Source organism: Dasypus novemcinctus, chromosome 9, assembly GCF_030445035.2.
Source record: "Dasypus novemcinctus isolate mDasNov1 chromosome 9, mDasNov1.1.hap2, whole genome shotgun sequence".
NCBI classification, from domain to species: domain Eukaryota; kingdom Metazoa; phylum Chordata; class Mammalia; order Cingulata; family Dasypodidae; genus Dasypus; species Dasypus novemcinctus.
Genome location: NC_080681.1, coordinates 40,604,581 through 40,625,811, shown reverse-complemented (window position 1 = coordinate 40,625,811; position 21,231 = coordinate 40,604,581). Strand labels below are relative to the sequence as shown.

The following is a 21,231-nucleotide window of genomic DNA, read 5'->3' as shown; positions in this document are numbered from 1 at the left end:
CTATTCAAGACACTGGGAGATAAGAAAGTCTCTGCTCTGGTGAAGCATGCTATTTCAGTAGAGACAGAACATTAATAGGTAAGTAAATAAATAAAAACAATAATCTTGGAGAAAGAGTTGTGAAGGAACCAAAAAAGTGATATGATAGAGAATAACTGGGAAATTAGGGAAATTGCCTACTATACATGGATTGCCCAATGAAGTCACCTCTAAAGAGGTGAGATAAACTAAGACTTGAAGGATGACCATCAGGCAGACAGAAAAGCACAAAATACCCTGGGAAAGTACTGGATAATTCTAAGAAATGAGAGAATCTGGTGGCTCAGGGGTTGGTGAATAGGGGATAAAAAATGTGTTTGGAGTAGACAATGGCTAGATTTTTCAAAGCTTCAAAAACTATGGTAACAGAATAGGGTTTTATTCTAAGCCCCCCAAAAAAAGCTTTTGAAGGAGTTATGGTAGTGATGGTGGTAGCACAGCATTGTGAACATAATTAACAGCACTGAATTATATAGGTGAATTGGTTAATGGAAAATTTTAGATTGTACATATGGAACTGGAATAAAAAAATGTAAAGCAAACATAGGTCTGTACAACACAAATAGGGAATCCTATTGTAAATGATGGATTTATTTTATGGATGCTTTTTCTATAAACCTACAACATCTCTAATAATTTTTTTAATTTTTAAAAAAGCTATTAAAGGGTACTAAACATCAGAGAGATATGATCAATTTATACTTTAGTAAGGTGCCTCTACTTGCCCTATATAAAATATGTTGTAGGGAGCTTGAATGGTACAGGGAGAAAGATTGAGAGTTTGGATTCAAATTAAATTACATAATGTCAAAAGCACATTTAACACATAGTAAGGGCTGGATAAATGGAAGTGCTATAATATTTTGTTATTCTTTCTTGGGCTATAGAATATTTTGCCTTATATTTCAGTTGTGCCTTTGTTGCTCATTTCTGTATCTCTAGAGCAAGGGTTCTTAACAAGGAGTCCGTGAGCTTGAATTGAAATGCAAAAAACATTATTCTTGTGGGGATGTGTTGGTGCAGGTGTGATACATTTATTAAATAATACACAGTATAGTGCAGACTTAGTAAGGGGTCCATGGTTTTCACCTGACTGGCAAAGGGGTCTGTGGAACTAAAAAGGTTAAGAACCCTGCTCTAGAGTCTCTGACCCAATACTCAAGAAATATTTTTAGTTGAATTCAATTCTTTCAATATGCTAATAACAACAAAAGATTAAATATGTTTAATATAGAAAAAAGTATAGATAGGTGAAATTGGAAAGGACATTAGAGTGACTATAGTTCAACTCTTTCATTTTACATATTCAGAATCTGAGGCTCAAAGAAGTTAAGTGACCATTTGCCTAAAATTACAAATCTACTCAGAAAATTAAACTAACAACCGAGTAGCCAAAGCACCTCAGGTATTCAATTAAACAGCTCTGCAAAATGCTGAAGGGTTTCTTACTATCTGCTGCCCTGTGAGCTCCACGAAGACAAGAACCACACAGTTTCTTCTGCTGAATCCCAACACCTAGTGCGGCGACTGCCATTGTGTCAGTACTCAGCAAATAAACTAACAAGAGACATTAATTGTATACTATGGATGAATTGTATGGTGTGTGATTAAAACTGTTTGAAAAAAAGGCCTACCTGCAGTAATCTCACTGAAGGTAAATGCCAAGCAAATGAAATATGACTTTTAAAGTGATGTTTATGTCAAACAATGAAAAAAGACAGATTTTTTAAAAAAACATTTATAAAAGAGAGAGGTAAAGGAGAGAGAATTCTATATGATCATTTTGCACGCAAATGAGTAGGGAAAAAATGATGAGCTTGCTATGATGGTAGGAAAATCTATTGTACTTTTAAATATCTACTCGACGTAATTTAAAAACATATCCCTATATCACAGTTTGTGTTTAGTATGTGTCAGTGCACATATTCCATATATTACAATATATACAACAGTCATTCCTTGCCTCAAAACATGCAAAAATTGAAAGAGCCATGCCATTTTGTTCCATGACAGCTTTATCAGGGATTTTGACTTTCCAGGGACTGTTCGTTGAACTTGTACACACCTCCACTCTTCTCTTCCACGACCATGAATGCCACTGCTAATCCATCATGGCATTTATTTTCCTCTTTTTCTGGAGGCATTTTCTCAAAATGGTTCTCCATAAAGCTACTGCCAATTAAAGGACTCAGAGAAGATGAAATACAGTTGCTTTCCTGGACCAAGTTCTCTTGGTTCTACCTTTAGGTACCATTAAGAACTCTCAGTTTTCAAACTGCTTGGCTTTACTGTTTGATGTAGGAAAAGGTGTCAAGACACAAGGAGAACTCAAAATTCATGTGTTCTTTGAGCTCCACCTATGTGCCTATTTTTGTGCAAGTTACTTTGGAAGGTAAAATTTAAAAATTATGTAACAAGTAGCTAAATTCAAGATACTTAGAACGTCCCATCTCTTTTATTTTTAAGCATACTAATTTGAAAAATCTAATTTGAAATCTGTGAATTAGCTAATTTTCCTTTCTGAAAGGTTATGCATTGATTTTTTCTGTGTTGAGGTAGATTCTTAATCCATTTAACTATATATACAGCTGATACACTGAAAGCTTGCTAGAGGATAATCCTGTAAAAAAAAATCAGGGAAATATTTAATGTTTCTTTTGCAAATTATATTTTTTGCACAGAATTGAGCTGAGAACTTCAAGCTGACATATTATTGCCATTTAGTTCATTAAGATTTTCCACATCATTGCTCCTAACTTCACTTGAGTAAAGTATTTCATGCAGCAGATAGACAGAAAAAAAGTCAGGGTTAAACTTCCCCCAGGGTAGCTAACTAAAAATTCTGTGATTTTTAAAAAAATTTATGTCACATTTTCTTCACACATTCATTTCTTTCCAATCCTCCATTGGTCTGATTCTCTTTCCACCCCCCCCCCTAATTCTCCATTGGTCTATCTGATCCTTAGGGACACCTGGTAATTAATGCCCTGATTATGTATGCAGGTGATTAGAGAGCTGGACCACCAAATAGAGGGATCTGAAATATTGCTAGTGACTGCTGGGGAGGACAAGAATGTAAGGAGTTGTATGGAAGAAGTGAAACGAAGTGGGGCCATTGTTCATTCAGTTGCTTTGGGACCATCTGCTGATCCAGCAATAGGCGAGATGAGCAATGTAACAGGTAATAGTCCTTCTACTGCAATGCACAAATGTAGAGAGCAAAAATTCAACCACTCTCCAGCTCCTATGCTGGCAGGTGCCGTACCAGGAGCTGGGGGCCAGAGTCAAGCCAGATGCAATCTCTGTTCTCAAACTGCTCATGGTTCAGCTGGCTGGAGAGACAAATAAAACTGCTAATTAGATAACAGAATCTGATAACATTCCTTCATAACAAGAGGAAAAAATAGCAATAAAGTTCTGTGTGAGCAGAGGAAACTAATAATTCTCCCAGAATTGGATGGAGTTAGGGAAAGAAGGCATCAGAAATGAAGTGACTTTTGAGTCATGGTATTGAACTTCCCTGAGAGTACGAAGGAGAAAGAGAAGAAGATCAGGTCATGAGCAAAAAGATCATGTGGAATGACAGTGCAAGGCATGATGAAGGAATCTTGGGAAATCCAGTGAAATCAGAGCATAGGCTGTGGAGTGGAGAGATGGGACTCAAAGCTCAGGCTGAAAGCCTACAAAATAAGAAAAATTTTAAATAAAACATTAATTGTGGTAGCTGTTATCTTTGATACACAGACACCTGATGAAAATGGATGACATATTTCCAGTGGCATCTTAAACACAGTAGGGAATAAATAATTTTAAATTGTCAGGATGACTTAGGGATAACATAAGTACCAATTATTTTATTGAGTTTGGCTTCTAGTATTGCCAAATATATATTTGCTTTTCAAATGCATTAGTTTTATTGTGTTTTAGAGTGTTATTGTTTATATATTTGCATTTTAAATTACAAACTTCCAACACTTTCAAAGTGCTTTCACGGTCATTTTTAAATTTATACCCATCCTTAGTAGCCCAAGTAGTATTTTTTTTTTAATTTATCTCTACAGTTTTTTTATATCAATGCCAGATATTACCAGGATACCTCAGTATAGCAGCTCTTTAAACTTTGCAATTTTCTTCTGATCAACTATGGTTGGAAAATGTGAATGCCAATATTGTTAGAACCGTATCTGAAATAGAAGTGAATAATTCCACTAAAGGGCTGTGTTAAGTCTCTGAGCCTTAACATATGGAATGTAACATCTTTTTAGTGTTCTGTGGTTATTTGATGCATTTCAGCTAGTGAAAGTTTCTAGAAAACTGCATTGTTAAGGTAGCTTACACTTCCTAGTTATGATATTATTTATGATATTTTTTATTTTACATTTGAGAGTGATTATACCTGTCTAACTTTGGTTTAATCATTACTGAAATGGTGATTTTGTTAATATTGTTAACTTACTAATCACAAGAGTGTGATAAGTAATTATTTTTTAAAATATAACTAGCTAACATATTTACATTTTAGGAGGACAATATCAATATGCTTCAGATCAAGCCCAGAGCAATGGCCTCATCGATGCTTTCAGGACCCTTGAATCAGCAAATGCTGATCTCTCCCAGCAGTCTCTTCAGGTCAGAGTTTCCACTCCTTGGCTTTTCTTATTTGCACTAAGCCATGATCAAGAAAGAGAATATGATAGTTATATGTTTTCTGATAGTAAATATTTAATAAAAATGAAAACCTCACCCTGAAATAGAAAATACTCTTTAAATGAATGCAGTTATGGGGTGACATGAGATTTTATTTGCATGAAAATAATAAGTGACCTGTAAGTAGGAAGCAAGTTATACAAAAAACTATGGCAAATAATTCTGGTTTAATAATTTTAATAGGTATATTCAACATTTAACAATTCACTGCACAAAATGCACTCAGTACTTTTATTTCTAAATAGACATTCTTTATTCTTCTTTTAAAGATTTATATTTTATTTATTCATTTCCTCTTCCCCCTGCCCCCCAAGGTGTCTGCGCTCTGTGTCCATTCGCTGTGTGTTCTTAGTGTCCACTTGTATTCTTGTCAGCAGCACCAGGAATCTGTGTCTCTTTTTGTTGTGCATCTTGCTGTGTCAGCTCTCCATATGTGCAGCACCACTCCTGGGCAGGCTGCACTTTTTTTGTGTGGGGCAGCTCTCCATACAGGGTGCACTACTTGTGTGTAGGACTCCCCTACGCAGGGGACACCCCTGCGTGGCATGGCACTCCTTGCACGCATCAGCACTGCACATGGGCCAGCTCACCACATGGGTCAGGAGGCCCTGGGTTTGAATCCTGGACCTCCCATGTGGTAGGCGGATACTCTTTCAATTAAGCCAAATCTGCTTCCCTAAACAGACATCCTCTTTAATTTCCATTTTTCGGAATGAGTAATTCAGGAATTACCTCTTCTATTTTACCATTGACACAAAACCCTGATCTTCACATTGATAGTAACAGCAGTAAGGTACAACATGAATTGGGAGACCAGGACAAGTTCCTTATGCTTTTAAGGTCTCACTTTTTGCATTTAGAAAATGAAACCATATGATATCTCCAATCTAAAATTCCTTGAGTCCCACTATGGCCAGTTATGCTTTGAACTTTAAAGAAAGGTAAGAAAATAAGTTCAAAATTTTGAATTTCTAATCTTTCTAGTTGTACTAATCAAGTATATAAATGTAAAAATTGAAAGGACTATCAACAAACAGCACTGGCAGTTGTATCAGTTGTTTCATTTTCTTTTCCCATAGGGGTAGAACTAAAGGTTAATATCAAAACCTAACAACGTGAAATCCCCTCCTCCCCACAAAGAACTTTTCCAATAAGATAGCACCCATTTTACTAGGAATTCATTTAAAAATCTCAGGTATCCAAGCTTTTACCACCCTTTACTGCTAAGAAATAGATTTAAACTTGAGAGAGTCTTGGAAAAGGAAGGGTTGTATCTTAGAAAATAAACTGAGGAAGAGGAAGAAAGAGTGACTGTTGCTTATCTTAGAGCCTCTTATCTCTTCAACCACTTTTTCCCCACTGGCTTTTAATTTTATTCATCTCTCTTTTAAATTAAACTATTTGTTCATTTTCTATACCTAAATAGCAATACCATTTTCTATTATTTATATTCAAAATTTTTGTGTAAACTTTGATTCTTCTGTTTTGTTCATGTCCCATAGAAAATATCAACACAATATGTTAATTCTTCCTTCAAAATGTGTTTTATAAAAATTTGTTTTTATAAAATTTCCAATGTATATTGGAAATATACATTGGAAATGTATATCTTGTATATACATGTATATATGTATATTCCCAAATGTATATCTTGGCATTATACTTTATGCCAAGATTTGTGTCTTCCATATCCAGTTCATCAAGTCACTGCCTATATTAGAACTGCAGTAATCATATAACCGAAGCTATTTTTCTTTACCCCCAACAATGAAGAACAGAGAAGGCATATTTAGTGATGCATTAAGTTGGAAGTGAGGATAGAATAATATGTACAGATTGTACTGGAGATATGATGTGTAGTCCTACTCTGCGAGTGGATTGGTCTGGAGATCTACCCACTTAGTAGATGGAGAATGAACTGAAGGAGAATAGAGGCCAATTCTGAGGCATTCAACCTGGTTGACAGAGAGAATGATAGAAATACTGACTGAAATTGAGAAGTAAGAAGAAAGAACTAATTTTGAGGATATTATTTAGTTACAAAACAGGAAAGGAAGGGCAGAAGCTGTTTGAGAGAGCTGCTTTGGGTATCTGCAGACCAGGAGAGTGGCATATGCATTGTCTAGGAGGGATTGGGGACAGAGAGAAGTAAAGGCCTAAAATAAAACTGTGAGTTATTCAGACCCACGGCTGGGAATGGAGCCCATTCCCCAGCCTTCAGGTGAGCAGCCCTGGTGAAACCGGCAGCTAACGGCAGCCAACTAGAGAATGGGCATATCCCTCCGTGGGAAGATGGACAGTAAGGAGAGCTGAGTGTGGTTTCTCTTCTGTGAGTTTAAACAAGACCCAGCTTTGAATTGAGGTTCCAGTCATCTCAGAAAATCCAGCCAGCGGAAGGAGAAAGATCTACCTCTGTGGAAAGGTTTGCCAAAGAGTGATTTGCTGGCGGGGGGGAGGAAGGTGAAGAGAGACGAGGCTTGTCTCTCTTGTCCCTGTTCCCAGGCCTCCATGGATATGGTCTGTGCCCAATTAGTGGGTCCCTGGCCCCATATTGATAACTTAAACAAGGTAATCATAAAGTTATCAAAAATGCTGAACTTAAAATCAAAGAATAGCCCTGAAACAAAACCACTAGGCAAGAGAGAGCAATTGACTAAGAGTAAAATCACCAACATCATTAGATGCTAGGCATCAGCAAAAAATTAAACGTATAAGAGGACAATATGGGAAATCAGCTAGAAGGGAGGTGCTGAAAGTTGTGAGAACGGAGTTCTTAAAAAGTGGGGAAGGTGCAGGAATAAAGTTGTGTTCCCTTCACTTCAAATGATGAGTAGGACTTGTGAAAGAATGGTGGCCATCTAGATCCATTACAATAAGCTAACATCAGTTGATAGGAACTTGGAGTTAACTGATGGCAGGTGGAATACAGAGGACAGACTGCATCCCCTTTTTACTCAGTTATCTTCCCTTACCATTCCTATGCAGCCAAAGTCCTCTTCTTTTCTTAGTCTTCAGAAATAGGGAATCTAAAAAAAGTCTTTCACGTTCTGACTTAACTTTACGACAATAATTTATCTACTCAAAGACATGTGCACTTAGCAGACAACTGAAATTTTTGTCAAAGCAATATTTCCATGATAAAAGGCACTCTTTTCCTCTAGCACTGGAATGACTGTTTATCTGAAATAGGGCTGGTTGGAGTAGAAGTAGGGCTGGAAGTGAAATGATACCCATGAAGGAAGCCTCTTCTTAGTCAATGGGTAAAGTTGGCTCTTCTTGACTAAGATCTATCCACAAAGACTTTTGAAAAATTTTCTTCAGAGCTCCTCACAGTGAAAGATCCTACTTCCCACTTCCTTTCTTTTCAGGATTCTCGTCTTCATTTACTTCACTTTGCCCTCTTTCTCTTTCTCTCCTTGTTGAGCATATTTATTCTTATGAGCCACTCTCTCATGTATGAAAGATAACTTCAAGATTTTACACGGGAAAATACCCATGAGGGATTGTCTTATTTGCTCTTCTGTGTTTTCTGACTTGAAGACTCCTTCACTCTGTACACACTCAAATAATCTAACCACCAGTAAGAAAAGATGTGAAATCTGAAGGTAGCCCATGCACACACACACACACACCTGCTAATTCATCTCCATGGTGTAGCAGTCTTTAATGGTAAAGCCTGGGTATGTGTTCACCAAGACAACTGGTAAATAACAACAGGGCCATCTCTCCAAGAGTAAAACACGTGATCCTGAACTAATGCTTTTCTTATACCCTATCCTTTCCTCAGAGCCTAAATTGCCATTCTTTCTGACTAAAAACTATTACTATACCAACTAGTCTTCTGAGTGTCCATAAGCTTAAATTGTTATTCTATATAAGTTTTTTCTCAGGCCAGAAATTAAGAGCTATCTTAAAAAGAAAAAAACACTAAAATTACTCTCTTCTATGGTAATTAATTTTCAAAATAAATCTAAACAGCTTGAAAGTAAGAGCTTGACACTTGAAAATAATCCCTGGATGAATGGCACTGTAATAATTGATAGCACGGTGGGAAAGGACACATTCTTTATCATCACTTGGAACAAACAGCCTCCCAGTATTTCTCTCTGGGATCCCAATGGAGCACCTATGGGAGCATTCACAGTGGACAACAGTTCAAAAATGGCCTATCTCAGGATTCCAGGGACTGCAAAGGTGAGTAATCAGCTTTTAGACTTCCTCTCAATGTTTTTTTAAATCTGAAAATAAATTAACCATCATAAATATGAGTGGTAATATTTCTATCATCTTCAAAGTTAAGATAAAATAGAATGTATTTTCTATTCTGTTGATCCTGAATATTATGATGGGGAAAAAAGAAGAAAGAACGTAAGTATCAAGAGGAAAGAAGAAAGGGGCAAAAACGTAAGTTCCAGAAGAAGAATTTTGAAGAGGAAATGTGGGAGAGTCTTTGTAACATAGTGTGCATATAACTAGACTCCTTCCTTATTAGTCCTACCTAGGATTATGCAACATACAGATTCTAAGGCCAAAGAATAAAGCCAAGACAAAGGCAAAATTTCAGAACAAATTTTTTCTAGCTGAGACTGCACCACATATTATACATCATGTATGGACCAATGGGATACCTTTTCTGAAATGCCTCTGCCCTCCTCTGTGGGGTGTGAGCTAAACCCTCAAAAAACCTGTTTCTTCTATTTCACACAGAAAAGATTTACTTTTAGAATTGGGTAATAGAAACATAGAATATAGCTTGATCTTGGATCCTCACTCTATTTCCATTGAAATTTTAGGTGGGCCTTTGGACTTACAGTCTTGAAGCCAAAATAAACCCAGATACATTAACTGTGACAGTAACTTCTCGGGCAACAAATTCTTCTGTGACTCCAATCAAAGTGAGCATTAAAATGAATAAAGACACAAACAGCTTCCCCAGCCCAATGATTGTCTATGCAGAAATTCTACAAGGGTACCTACCCATTCTTGGAGCCAATGTGACTGCATTCATTGAATCAGAAAATGGAAAAACAGAAGCTTTGGAACTTTTGGATAATGGAGCTGGTAATTCATTTTGTTAAAAATGAATTTTTGTTAAAAATGGTCCTATCTTTTCATAGCTCACCATTTGTTATGAGGCCCTCTGGCATAGAGGGGCAGTAGGACAGGCACCAGAAAATAAATGCAGATTATGTGGGAATAGAAGGACAGGAAAGAAACTCTGCCCAGGTAGTAACTACAAAGTACTCAGCATATTGTCATGCACATGGTAAGTACTCAATAAATGTTAGCTATTTATCTTTATTGGTTATCATCTAGACAGTCAATGTCTGTCATCAGTTAGGAAGCTCTCATTCTGGAGGTGAGGACAGCATCAAGAGTTCTGAGAAGGTTTTTCTCAGGTGGGCATCACCAAGGAATTCTGACCAGAGAGAGTAAAACGTAAGCAGCCTGATGGAATTAAGTGATAGAGTTCTGGCCCCATGGGGAAATGGGAACAGACCAGGGTAAGTCCCAAAAACAGAATCAGAAGTATAAATATAGTCCTGTGAACTGAGGACCAGTACAGGCAGAACTGCTCCAAAGGAAGAGGAGTCCATTACTGTGATATCAGGTACCAGATCTGATTGACAAGAAACAAGGCAGTAATGGCCAAACTCTATCTCCCTCATCTGTATGGGTGAATGGTGCTTGAAGTCAGTTTGTTCATCCAGGATTGTTCAAGGGAAATGAAACCTCTGTTGGGAAGTCAGTAAGCAAGGAAATAACCGTATTGACAACCATCTGAATTATCACAATTTTCTCTCAGTATCGTTTGCAATGTAATTAATTCAGTCATTTTATAATCCTATCTTCAATAAGAGTTTGGCCATGACAAAAACTTAGAAGGGAAAATTGGTCTTCTTTGCTCCACCCAATTCCTTATTCTCACATTTAATACCTTCATCAGTTATGACAATATTTTCCACAACTATTCCCTGCCTTTTCCATCTCTTTCCCCAATTCCTTTCATGCTACATTAAACTTACCTGCATCTTTTTACATTTCTCCACATTTACTAGATGACTATTCAGCTAATTTAGAATGTCTTTACCAAAGGAAGTATTGGTTATTAAAAATACTTTAGAGTAGTCATTCTCCAAATTTAGTGTGCCTAGGAGTCACCTGGAGGGCTTGCTAAATCATAGATTGCTGGGACACTTTTCTGGGACCAACATCTGGGGTGGGATCCAGAAATCTGCATTTCTAACCAGTTCCACAAGAAAGCAAATACTCCTGGTCCAAGAATTTCATTTTAAGACTGTCTGACTTAGTGTTAAATCCCTTGACAAATGTATTTGTAGTTTAACAGGTGATTCCAGTGTTGGTGATATAAAAAAGTCTACTTATACAGATTTCCCCAACTCCCTCAAATGTTTATTCTAATCTTAGGTGGAGTTGCCCCTGTCACTAGGGAATTAATGAATCAGTAGAATAAGAGATGAGGATTCAAAAACAGGAGTAGTTGAGGATAAGTCTAAATAGGTAAAGCCTAAGCAAAAACATATGTTCTTTAGTGGGAACTCCTTTGATTTGAATAAAGGAATACCATAATTTTCATGTTTAGATAAAATAAGCTGAAAGTAAGCCAATTGGCTGACAAATCAGTAAGAAGGGTAAAATAATAATCTGCATATAAAATGATAAGGGCCAGAAAGATGAGGTATTTGGTATGTATACATACATATATGTATGAGTGTGGGTGAGTGTGTCTTTGTGTTATGTGCATGTATACATATATATATATATATCATCATAACTCAAGGATATCAATTCAAAAAGATTTGGTCTTCTCACAAAGCATAATGGAAATATTCTGTACGGCATTAGACCTCGAGTCCAATCTAGAGTATATGCTTATTAAAGCTATATGCTTGATTTAGAAATTGCATAAATTTTTTTCTCTGCAAACTAATATATTATTTCATTTCTATAACAAGGTGCTGATTCTTTAAAAAATGATGGGATCTACTCCAGGTATTTTACAACTTTTACAGAAAATGGCAGATATAACTTAAAAGTACAGGCTTATGGAAGAACAAATGATGCCATACAAAGATTAAAGCATTCACTGAATAGAGCTGTTCATATACCAAGCTGGGTGGTGGATGGTGAGTAACTTATAATGTCAGAAATCCAATGCTTACTTGAAAAATATTTGTGATATGATTAAGTCTTCAAAAATTTTATGATTCAAATTAGGGCTTTTACCTTTTCTGGAATGAAGTTCTCAGTCATACTGGGGTTTTCTGCCAAATTAACCTAAGCATTGTAACAGCATCTGGCACCTAGTAAACATTCAAAAAAAAATGTTAGCTCTTACTGCTACTAGTTGGGAGCATCTTACTTTTATCAGTAAATATAGGCCTAATTTTCAAGGAATCAGGCAAGTATGTTATGAGCCTAAGTAGAGTTCAGTCAAAGAATTTATTCTTTAAAATACCTATGCTGCAAAGAAATATAAATGAGTAAATATTTATTTGAGATGTTTTTATTAAGTCAAAAAAACACAAAATATGTGGAGTAAGTTGATAATAAGGATTAAGAAGAGTTCTTTGCTGCTTTTGCTTTGTCTTGTCCCTTATCTTAAGACTGATAGGGGTTATCTGGTGGTTCTTGGAAGATAATCAGAAGTATTTCCTTAACACTTGAAGCAGGAAGGGAGGGAGCTGGTACATGTGGATCGTAGGAAATGGAGGGATTTGCCCAGGTTTATTCCCAGCTTGGAGAAAATTTGGAAGGTAAACAATTCCTTTTAAAAAAGAGACAGATCTTGCATTTCATAACATACTTTCCATTCTGTGCCCCCTTAATTCCAAAGGAATTCATTATCTGATTCTATCCTACAAGATCGTGGACAGGATGCTAAAGCAAGAATGCTGCGGCTAATGACTCTATCAACACAAAGATTGGGTCAATGAATCTCATAACTCTTGAAGAACAGTGTCAACCATGCACAAGTAGTGTTTGATTTACCAAACTGCTTATATATTTTCTGACAGAAGGATGGTGAAAAGGAACTATTGATACATAACTAGAGAAAAACCAAAGTTCTGCTGAATTAGGTCTTCCACATTCACAGACACACACACCAAAAAAAAAAAAACCACCAAGAATTGTAATACTCTATAAAGATCATCAAAAATAATGCTGATAGGAAGAAGGGAAGATAGATGGTGGAGTACGAAATTTCAAAAATCAGTCCCTCCACCAGAACAACTATTAAACAAGCAAGAACTGTCTGAATCAACTATTTTGAAACTCCAGTAAAATACTTTAGAGCATCCGGGGAGGAGCATGAGGGAGAGTGCAATAATTACCAGTAAATACCAGTAAATTGCTCCCTCAATTTGGCAGTTACTGGTACCCACAACCATCTCCCCAGCAAACAGCAATAGGGCCCAGCCTGTGGTATTGTTTGCTGGTGCTAGAAAGGGACATAAAAATCCACTTCTCCAAGATCTGTGGAGGACGCAGGCCAATCACCAATTATAGTTTTTGATTAGTGACTTTGGATCACAGGGGGCCTGGCTCTGAGGGCAGCCATTGTTCCAACCCACCCTGGACAAAGGCAGTGGAGGAGACTTAAAGATGGTATACTTTCTCAAAGCTCCAGAGAATGGTTTAAGGCCTGCATTAGCTAGGTTGGTCAAGAAAGCAAATGGGAACATGGAAGAAGCACCCAGCATCCATCCTGCTACTCTCTTATCCCCTCTCCAGGGCAGTTTGGAGCCCACTGGTGCTCCCTCTGTAAGCCCTTGGTTTTATTAGCTGGAACAGACTAACTTGGGAAACTCTTCTCTGGTGTACAAACCCCCCAGAATTTGCCCTCCAAGCAAAAGCAGCTTGAGACAATAAAAGTAGTATAAAAAATAAATGAGGCAGATGGCCTGTGGCTTTAAGTCTGGCAGCAGAACAATGGGGACAAGGAGAAGGTCGGTCTCCTGAGAAGTAGAAGGGGCATTCAAACTCTTGTATGTAGGGGACTCCTAAGGCCACCAATAAACACAGTCCCAGGACAAGACACAGGGCCAGAAAAGTTTGAATTTTCCTAAGGCAGACTTTGCTGATAGGAGGACTGACACCCAAGAAAATCTCTGTCATATCCCCAGCTGGATATAGATTCAAGAAACACACATCTCAGAAAATAAATCCCAGAGTTAACATTTTTAAATATCAAATGTACAGTGTGCAACATAAGATTTCAAGACAAAGAACAGGAAGTTATGGCCCATCCCAAGGAAGAGGATAAAAATCCAGAATCATCAATGAAGACCAGAAAGTGAACATACTGGACACAGACTTTTAAAAAAAGATCTTCAATATGCTCAAGGAGATGAAGGAAAATACAATGAAAGGCTAAAGGATATCAGGGAAATAATGAATGAGCAAGATTGGAATCTCAATAAAGAGCTAAATATTTTTAAAGGAATCAAACAGAACTATAGGAGTTGAAGGCCACAATAAGTTAAATGAAAAATTCTCAGGAGAGCTTTAACAGCAGATTGGAGCTGACAAAATAAAGAATCAGCAAACTTGAAGACGATAATTGAAGTGAGTCAGGCTGAGGAGCAGAAAGGAAAACAACTTAGAAAAAACAAAAATAGTCTAAGAAAACTCTGGGACACCATTAAGCATACCAATATACACAATATGGGAGTCCCAAAAAGGGAAGAATGAGAGAAAGGGCAAAAGGAATATTCAAAGAAATAATGACAGAAAACTTTTCAAACTTAGTAAAAAAAAAAAAAAAATTTGAATATACACCTCCAAAAAGCCCAGAGAACACCAAACAAGATAAACTTGAACAAAAAAATGCCCTGTCACATACTAATCAAACTGTCAAATGCAAAGGACAAGGAGAGATTTCTGAAAGTGACAAGAGAAAAGCTATGTGTTGTATACAGTGAGTCCCAATTAAATTAAGTATCAATTTCTCATCAGAAACCATGGAGATAAGAAAGCAGTGGGTTGAAATACTTAAAGCACTGGAAGGAAACAATTGCCAACCTAGAATTTTATATCTGGTGAGCCTTTCTTTCAAAAGTGAAAGAGAAATTAAGACATAACAAGATAAACAAAAGATTGAAGGAATTCATCACCACTAGACCTGCCTTACAAGAAATGCTAAAAGAAATTCCTCAGACTGAGGGACAATGGTTTAAGGCATAATAAAGAAATAAAGGCCATCAGTAAAGGGAACCATTGGGGTAACTATAAATTCCATCACTATTGTATTATATTTTTATAGTGCAAATGCATAAAAAGTAATAATAAATCTATGGTTTTGGACATATAATTTACAAAGATCTAAATGGTAACAAGTACAAAAAAGTTGGATGGAGGGAGGGGTACAGGAACAGTGTGCATGTATGCTATTGCAGTCAAGTTGGTATCAAATCAAAGATGATTGCTATTAATATATTTTTTTATGTTAAATTTTATCCCATTGTAACCATAAGGAAAATATATGAAAAATATATCCAGATGGAAATGAAAAGGGACTTGATATGGTACAATACAAAAAAAATAAATTAAAAATGAAAATAGGCATGAATGAAAGAATTGAGGGGCCAAAAAGGTATAAGTCATACAAAGACTAAATAGTAAAATGACAGAGGAAAATGCTGCATTACGAGTAGTGACTTTAAATGTAAATGGATAAATTCTCCACTCAAAAGGCAAAGATTGACAGAATAGATTTTTTTTAATGCATGACCCAATTACATGCTGTCTATAAGAGACTCAATTTAAATTCAAAAATATAAGGGAAGCAGATGTGGCTCAAGCAGCTGAGCACCTTCCTCCCACATGGGAGGTCCCAGGTTCAGTTCTTAGTGTCTCCTAAAGAAAACAAACAACAAGCAGACAACAAGCAAAAAGAATGAGCAGACAATGAGCAAAAACAACAAGCAGACAACAGGCAAACAACAAGCAAAAAAAAAAAAAGCATACAATGAGCAAAACAATGAGTGAGCCAACTCAGGGGAGTTGGTGAAAAAAACAAAAACATATATATATGTGTATATATATGTATGTATATATATGTATGTATGTATGTATGTATATATGTTGAAAGTTAAAGGGTGGAAAAAATATTCCATGCAAGTCATAACCAAAGATAACAGGGGTAGCTATACTAACATCAGATAAAACAGACTCTAAGTAAAAAGTTGTTACAAGGGACAAAGGCAGTCATTATATACTGATACAGGGACCAATTCAACAAGAAGACATAATAATAATAAATACATATGCACGAAACATCAGAGCCCCAAAATATATGAAGCAAATACCATCAGATTTGAAGGGAGAAATTGTTGATTCTACATTAAGAGTAGGAGACTTTAATACACCACTTTCAATACTGGATAGAACATTTAAATAGAAGATCAATGAAGAAATAGAAGACGAGAATGATACTCTAAACCAACTAGACCTAACAGACGTATACTGAACACTTCACCCAACAACAACAGAATACACATTCTTCTCTGGTGCACATGGATTATTCTCCAGGATAGACCATATCTTAGGTCACAAAACAAGTCTCAATAAATTCACAAACATTGAAATCATACAATGTATGATCATACAATGTATCTTCTCCAACCACAGTGGAATGAAGCTAGAAATCAATAACAGAGGGAGAAATGGAAAATTCACCAATATGTGGAAATTAAACAACACACTCTTGAAGAAACAATGGGTTAAAAAGGAAATCACAAGGGAAATTAGGAAATATCTTAAGGTAAATGACAATGAAAATACAGCATACCAAAACTTGTGGGATGCAACAAAGGTGGTGTTGAGAGGGAATTTATAGTTCTAAACACTTATATTTAAAAAGAAGAAAAAGAGAGTCCCATCCATCAGCTATATAGAATCAAAGCCCACTCTCAATTAGAGATAGAGTGGGCATCAACATCCCAGAATCCTCAGGATTAGGGGATAAAATATGGACTAGAGTGGACTTACTGTTATTCTACTATAGACTTACTGTGATTCTAGCAATGAAAGAAATTATATCATTGATGTGGAGACAGTGGCCACTGGAGGTGCTAAAGGCAGGGAGAGGGAAAAAAGATGCGTAATATGGGGGCATTTTCAGGACTCAGAATTGTTCTGAATGACATTGCAATGGCAGATACAGGCCATTATATATCCTCCCATAACCTACAAAATTGAGTGGGAAAGAGTGTAAACTACAATGTAAACTATAATCCATGCTTAGTGGCAGTGCTCCAAAATGTGCTCATCAATTGCAATAAATGTACCATACTACTAAAAGAAGTTGTTAATGTGGAAAAAGTAGGAGGTATGGGGAGTGGGGCATATGGAAATCCCTTATATTTTTCTAATGTAACATATTATGTAATCTAAGTATGTTCTAAAAATAAATTAAAAATATATTATTTTAAAAAAAGAAGGAAGACTTCAAATCAGAGACCTAACCTCAAGACTAGAAGAACTAGAAAAAGAAGGCAATGAAACCCAAAGCTAGCAGAGGGAAGGAAGAAAAAAAGATTAGAAAGGTGATAAATGAAATAGAAAACAAAAGCAACAATAGAGAGAATCAACAAAACCAAAAGTTGCTTCTTTGAGATCAATAAAATTGATAAACGTTTAGCTGACTGAAGAAGAAAAAAAAGAGGACACAAATAACCAAAATTAGAAGTGAAAGAGGGGCATTACTACCAACCCACTGAAAGAAAAACAACAAGCAGATACTATGAAAAATTGTATGCCAGCAAATTAGATACCCTAGATGAAATAGACAAATTCCTAGAAATACAAACTACCTACACTCATTCAAGAAGAAATATATCTTAACAAACCTTAACTAATAAAGAGATAACTCTGTAATCAAAAACATCCCAACAAAATAAAAGTCCAGGACTAGTTGGCTTCACAGGGGAATTTTGCCGAACATTCCAAGAAGAATGAATACCAAAGTCTTCCAAAACATCAAAAAGGAGAGTACACACCCAAATTCTTTCTACAAAGCCATCCATCACCCTCACACAAAACCAGATAAAGACACCACTCACAACACTCATCATATCTACAAGTTTTCATAGAAGCTGAACAAAACTAAAATTGTTAATGTTCAGATATTAACCCAACTTATCTTCCAAAGAACATTCCTGACTTGAAAGAGGTTCAGATATAAAATTTATTCAATTGTGTTTGTGCACTATTAGTTTGGTATGTTGGCAAATCAAACCACTAAAAATTCAGAAGAAAATATTGGAATCTTAACATATCTCAGGAACAGCAGAGGTTACTGGAACATGTAGAAGACTTAAAGGTTCAAAAGACATGGAAATGAAGGAAAGAAGAGAAGGATTTATCTTAATAAAATGAAAATGAGAGATTTATGACATAAAAGCCCTGTGTGACGGGTCTTGATACAATACTAACTTTATATGATTTATTTTGGGTCTTCTGAAGGTCAGACACCCATTGCAAATTGTGTTATTTGGGAAAAGCAGATTAAGTTAAGTTAACCTGTCAGGGCTTCAGTTTCACCCCTTTTAAATGAGGGCTTGAGATTATTTTCTGATCTCTAACATGACAGTTCTAAATTCTGTCATGCCTTGGCTACCTTCAAATGACCTATACACAGTTTCCAATTACTCCTTGATTTGGCAGGCTGACTGAGGTAGCTTTACCTTTGGTCTAACACAATTTAGCTGACTCCTATGACACTGAATCAGGAAAAAGATTGGCAGAGGAGACAATCTGCAAAAATACCTAAGTGAGTCTTTCATATACCACTGGGAAAGTTGCCTGGAGTTAGCAGCTGATAAAACTTAAATATATTGGTCCTAAAGTGAGAGATGCCATATTAATAATACAGAATATAATTAAAGAAGGTTAAATATTTAAATCAAGCAAATTGCTGTAGTGTAAAATTATTCAGCATTTCAAAAAACATTGGTAAATTCAGAATCAGAGGATATATTCAAATAGATATTTCTAATGCTAATCTCTACTTCACCAATCCATATTTCATATCACTATTTAAAATTCCAATTTCAAGAAGTTACTCTGCCAATCAAAATCTTGTTAGGACTTTTTAAATGAAGCTAGACTATAAAAATTTATATTCTATCCACCAATTTTTCAAAGACTTGTTAACTTTGAGATATATTTTAGATCAAAGTAAAGATGTCAAGTAGAATTTTGAGAACTATGCAAGGCCTAGGGAAAGATCTGAATTTGATGTATAAATACAGGAGTGGTCAGCAAGTAAATGGTATTTGAAATCATAGAATTGGCTTTTAAATAGGAATTTATATGCCAAAGAAGTACAGACTTAGCAAAGTGTTACCTTTAAGCATGTCTATTTCTTCTTTCTATTCTTCTCTTCCCATATAGTTCAGTTTCCCAATCATCATCTACCTCCTCTTCCTTATTAGAATGTATATTCGCACTTTCTGTCAAGGGTAGGATTTCTACCACCTTAAAGATGATCCATGGTAGATTTTAATCATATATATTAATCACTTTCAATGTGTTAATTAGTGTTTCACCCTTCCAGATAAAATGACACTAGTTAAAGCCAGATTTACAAATAGCAGATGAAGGGAAATTTCTCCTTATAGAAGTATATCAGTTTTTTTTTAAGTAGGAATGGTTGAATTATCATTAGAATATAACCATTTTTGCTACCCTTAATAGATGAATGGATCTAAGAGAGACAATCAGATTTTTTGTGTTTCCAGATGGAACAATACACCATTACCTATGAATAAGTATTGACAGTAAAAGAACATAATCTATTCAAGTCTCTAGATCCAATTACCAATTTACAGGAAATATAGAGAATAGAAAAATATGTCAAAGAGCATGTTAAATGGCACCACATGGACACAACTTTAACTGGGAGGAAACTATGCAGAACCAGATTTCTTTAACAAATGAATTGCAAAGAAATAACAGGGTTGTAGAAGAAACCGAAAGATTGGAAGAGACATGAGACGTATCAACCAATTGGAATATGTGACTTTAATTGTATCCTGATTCAACTAAGCAGTCTGAAAAACAACAAATGTTTATATTATTTATGAGGCATATTACAAACCAGTATCTCTTATGAATATAGATGCAAAAATTCTCAACAAAATACGAGCAAACCAAATCTAACGGCACATTAAAAGGTTTATACACCATGCTCAAGTGGGATTTATCCCAGGTAGGCAAAAATGGTTCAACATAAGTCAATCAACTAATGTAATATGCCAAATTAAAAGAAAGAAGAAGAAAAAGTCACATGATCAGCTCAACTGATGCAGAGAAAGCATTTGACAAAATCTAGCACCCTTCTTAATAAAAACACTTTGAAAACTAGAATTGAAAGGAAACTTCCTCAACATGATAAAAGGCATATGTGAAAAAACAGCAGGTAACATAATACTCAGTTGTGAAAAATGGAAAACTTTCTCTCTAAGATCAGGAACAAGAGAGAGATACTCACTACCACTAATTGTTCTAGTATTATACTGGAAGTTCTAACCAGAACAGGTAGGCAACAAATTAGGCAAGGAAAAGAAATGAAAAGTATCCATATTGGAAAGGAAGAAGCAAAATTTTCCCTATTTGCAGATGACATAATCCTAAATACAGAATATCCTGAAAAATTCACAAGAAAGTTTCAAGAGCTAATAAATGAATTTGACAAAGTAGTGGGCTACAAGATCAACATCCAAAAAACCAATAGTGTGTACACTAGCAATGAACAATTAGAAGAAGAAATCAACAAAAAAGCTCCATTTACAATAGTGACTGAACAGCCCAATATCTAGGAATAAATCTAACCAAAGATGTAAAGGACTTGTACACAGAAAACTGCAGTCATAAAAAGGAATGAAGTTCTGATACATACAACAATGTGGAGTAACCTTGAACACGCCATGGTGACTGAAATAAGCCAGGCCCAAAAGGACAAATAGTGTATGATCTCGCTGACACAAAATAATTAGAATAAGCAAATTTATGAGTTAAAACCTAGAATATAGGTTACCATGGGATGGGATGGGGGTAGGGAATAGGGAATTAAGTCTTGAAATGTACAGGGTTTCTACTTGAGATAATGGAAATATTTTGGCAATGGATGGTGGTAATGGTAGCACAACATTGGAACATAATTTACAACACTGCACTGTATATTTAAATGTGGTTAAATATGGAAATTTTAGGTTGTATATGTTACTAGAATAAAAATTTTAAAAACATACATGGAACTGTACAATACAAACAGTGAATCCTAAATTAAATCATGGAGTATACTAATAATACAATTATTAAAATGTGTTTTCATAAACTGTAATAAATATTCCCCACCAATGCAAGATGTTTATAATAAAATGGTATGTGGGAATCTTGTATTTCATGCTTGATTGCTATATAAACCTACAATTTCTCTAATAAAGAAAAAATGTT

General features: G+C 35.7%; 1 protein-coding gene and 1 long non-coding RNA gene across 2 annotated transcripts in view; one reads left to right on the top strand and one right to left on the bottom strand.

Annotated features, from left to right (window-relative positions):
• The window catches only part of LOC111761245 (uncharacterized), a 44,215-nt gene that overhangs the window by 11,279 nt on the left and 11,705 nt on the right, over positions 1-21,231 (bottom strand). The window contains exon 2 of the long non-coding RNA XR_002794658.3: positions 11,995-12,071. This is a non-coding gene — a long non-coding RNA (uncharacterized lncRNA). The remainder of the gene's footprint in view (positions 1-11,994; positions 12,072-21,231) is intronic.
• The window catches only part of LOC101424649 (calcium-activated chloride channel regulator 4), a 42,873-nt gene that overhangs the window by 19,226 nt on the left and 2,416 nt on the right, over positions 1-21,231 (top strand). Inside the window, exons 8-12 of the mRNA XM_012520606.3 lie at positions 3,043-3,220; positions 4,562-4,668; positions 8,725-8,940; positions 9,540-9,807; positions 11,724-11,894. Of these exons, the coding sequence (XP_012376060.1) occupies positions 3,043-3,220; positions 4,562-4,668; positions 8,725-8,940; positions 9,540-9,807; positions 11,724-11,894 (940 nt within the window). The remainder of the gene's footprint in view (positions 1-3,042; positions 3,221-4,561; positions 4,669-8,724; positions 8,941-9,539; positions 9,808-11,723; positions 11,895-21,231) is intronic.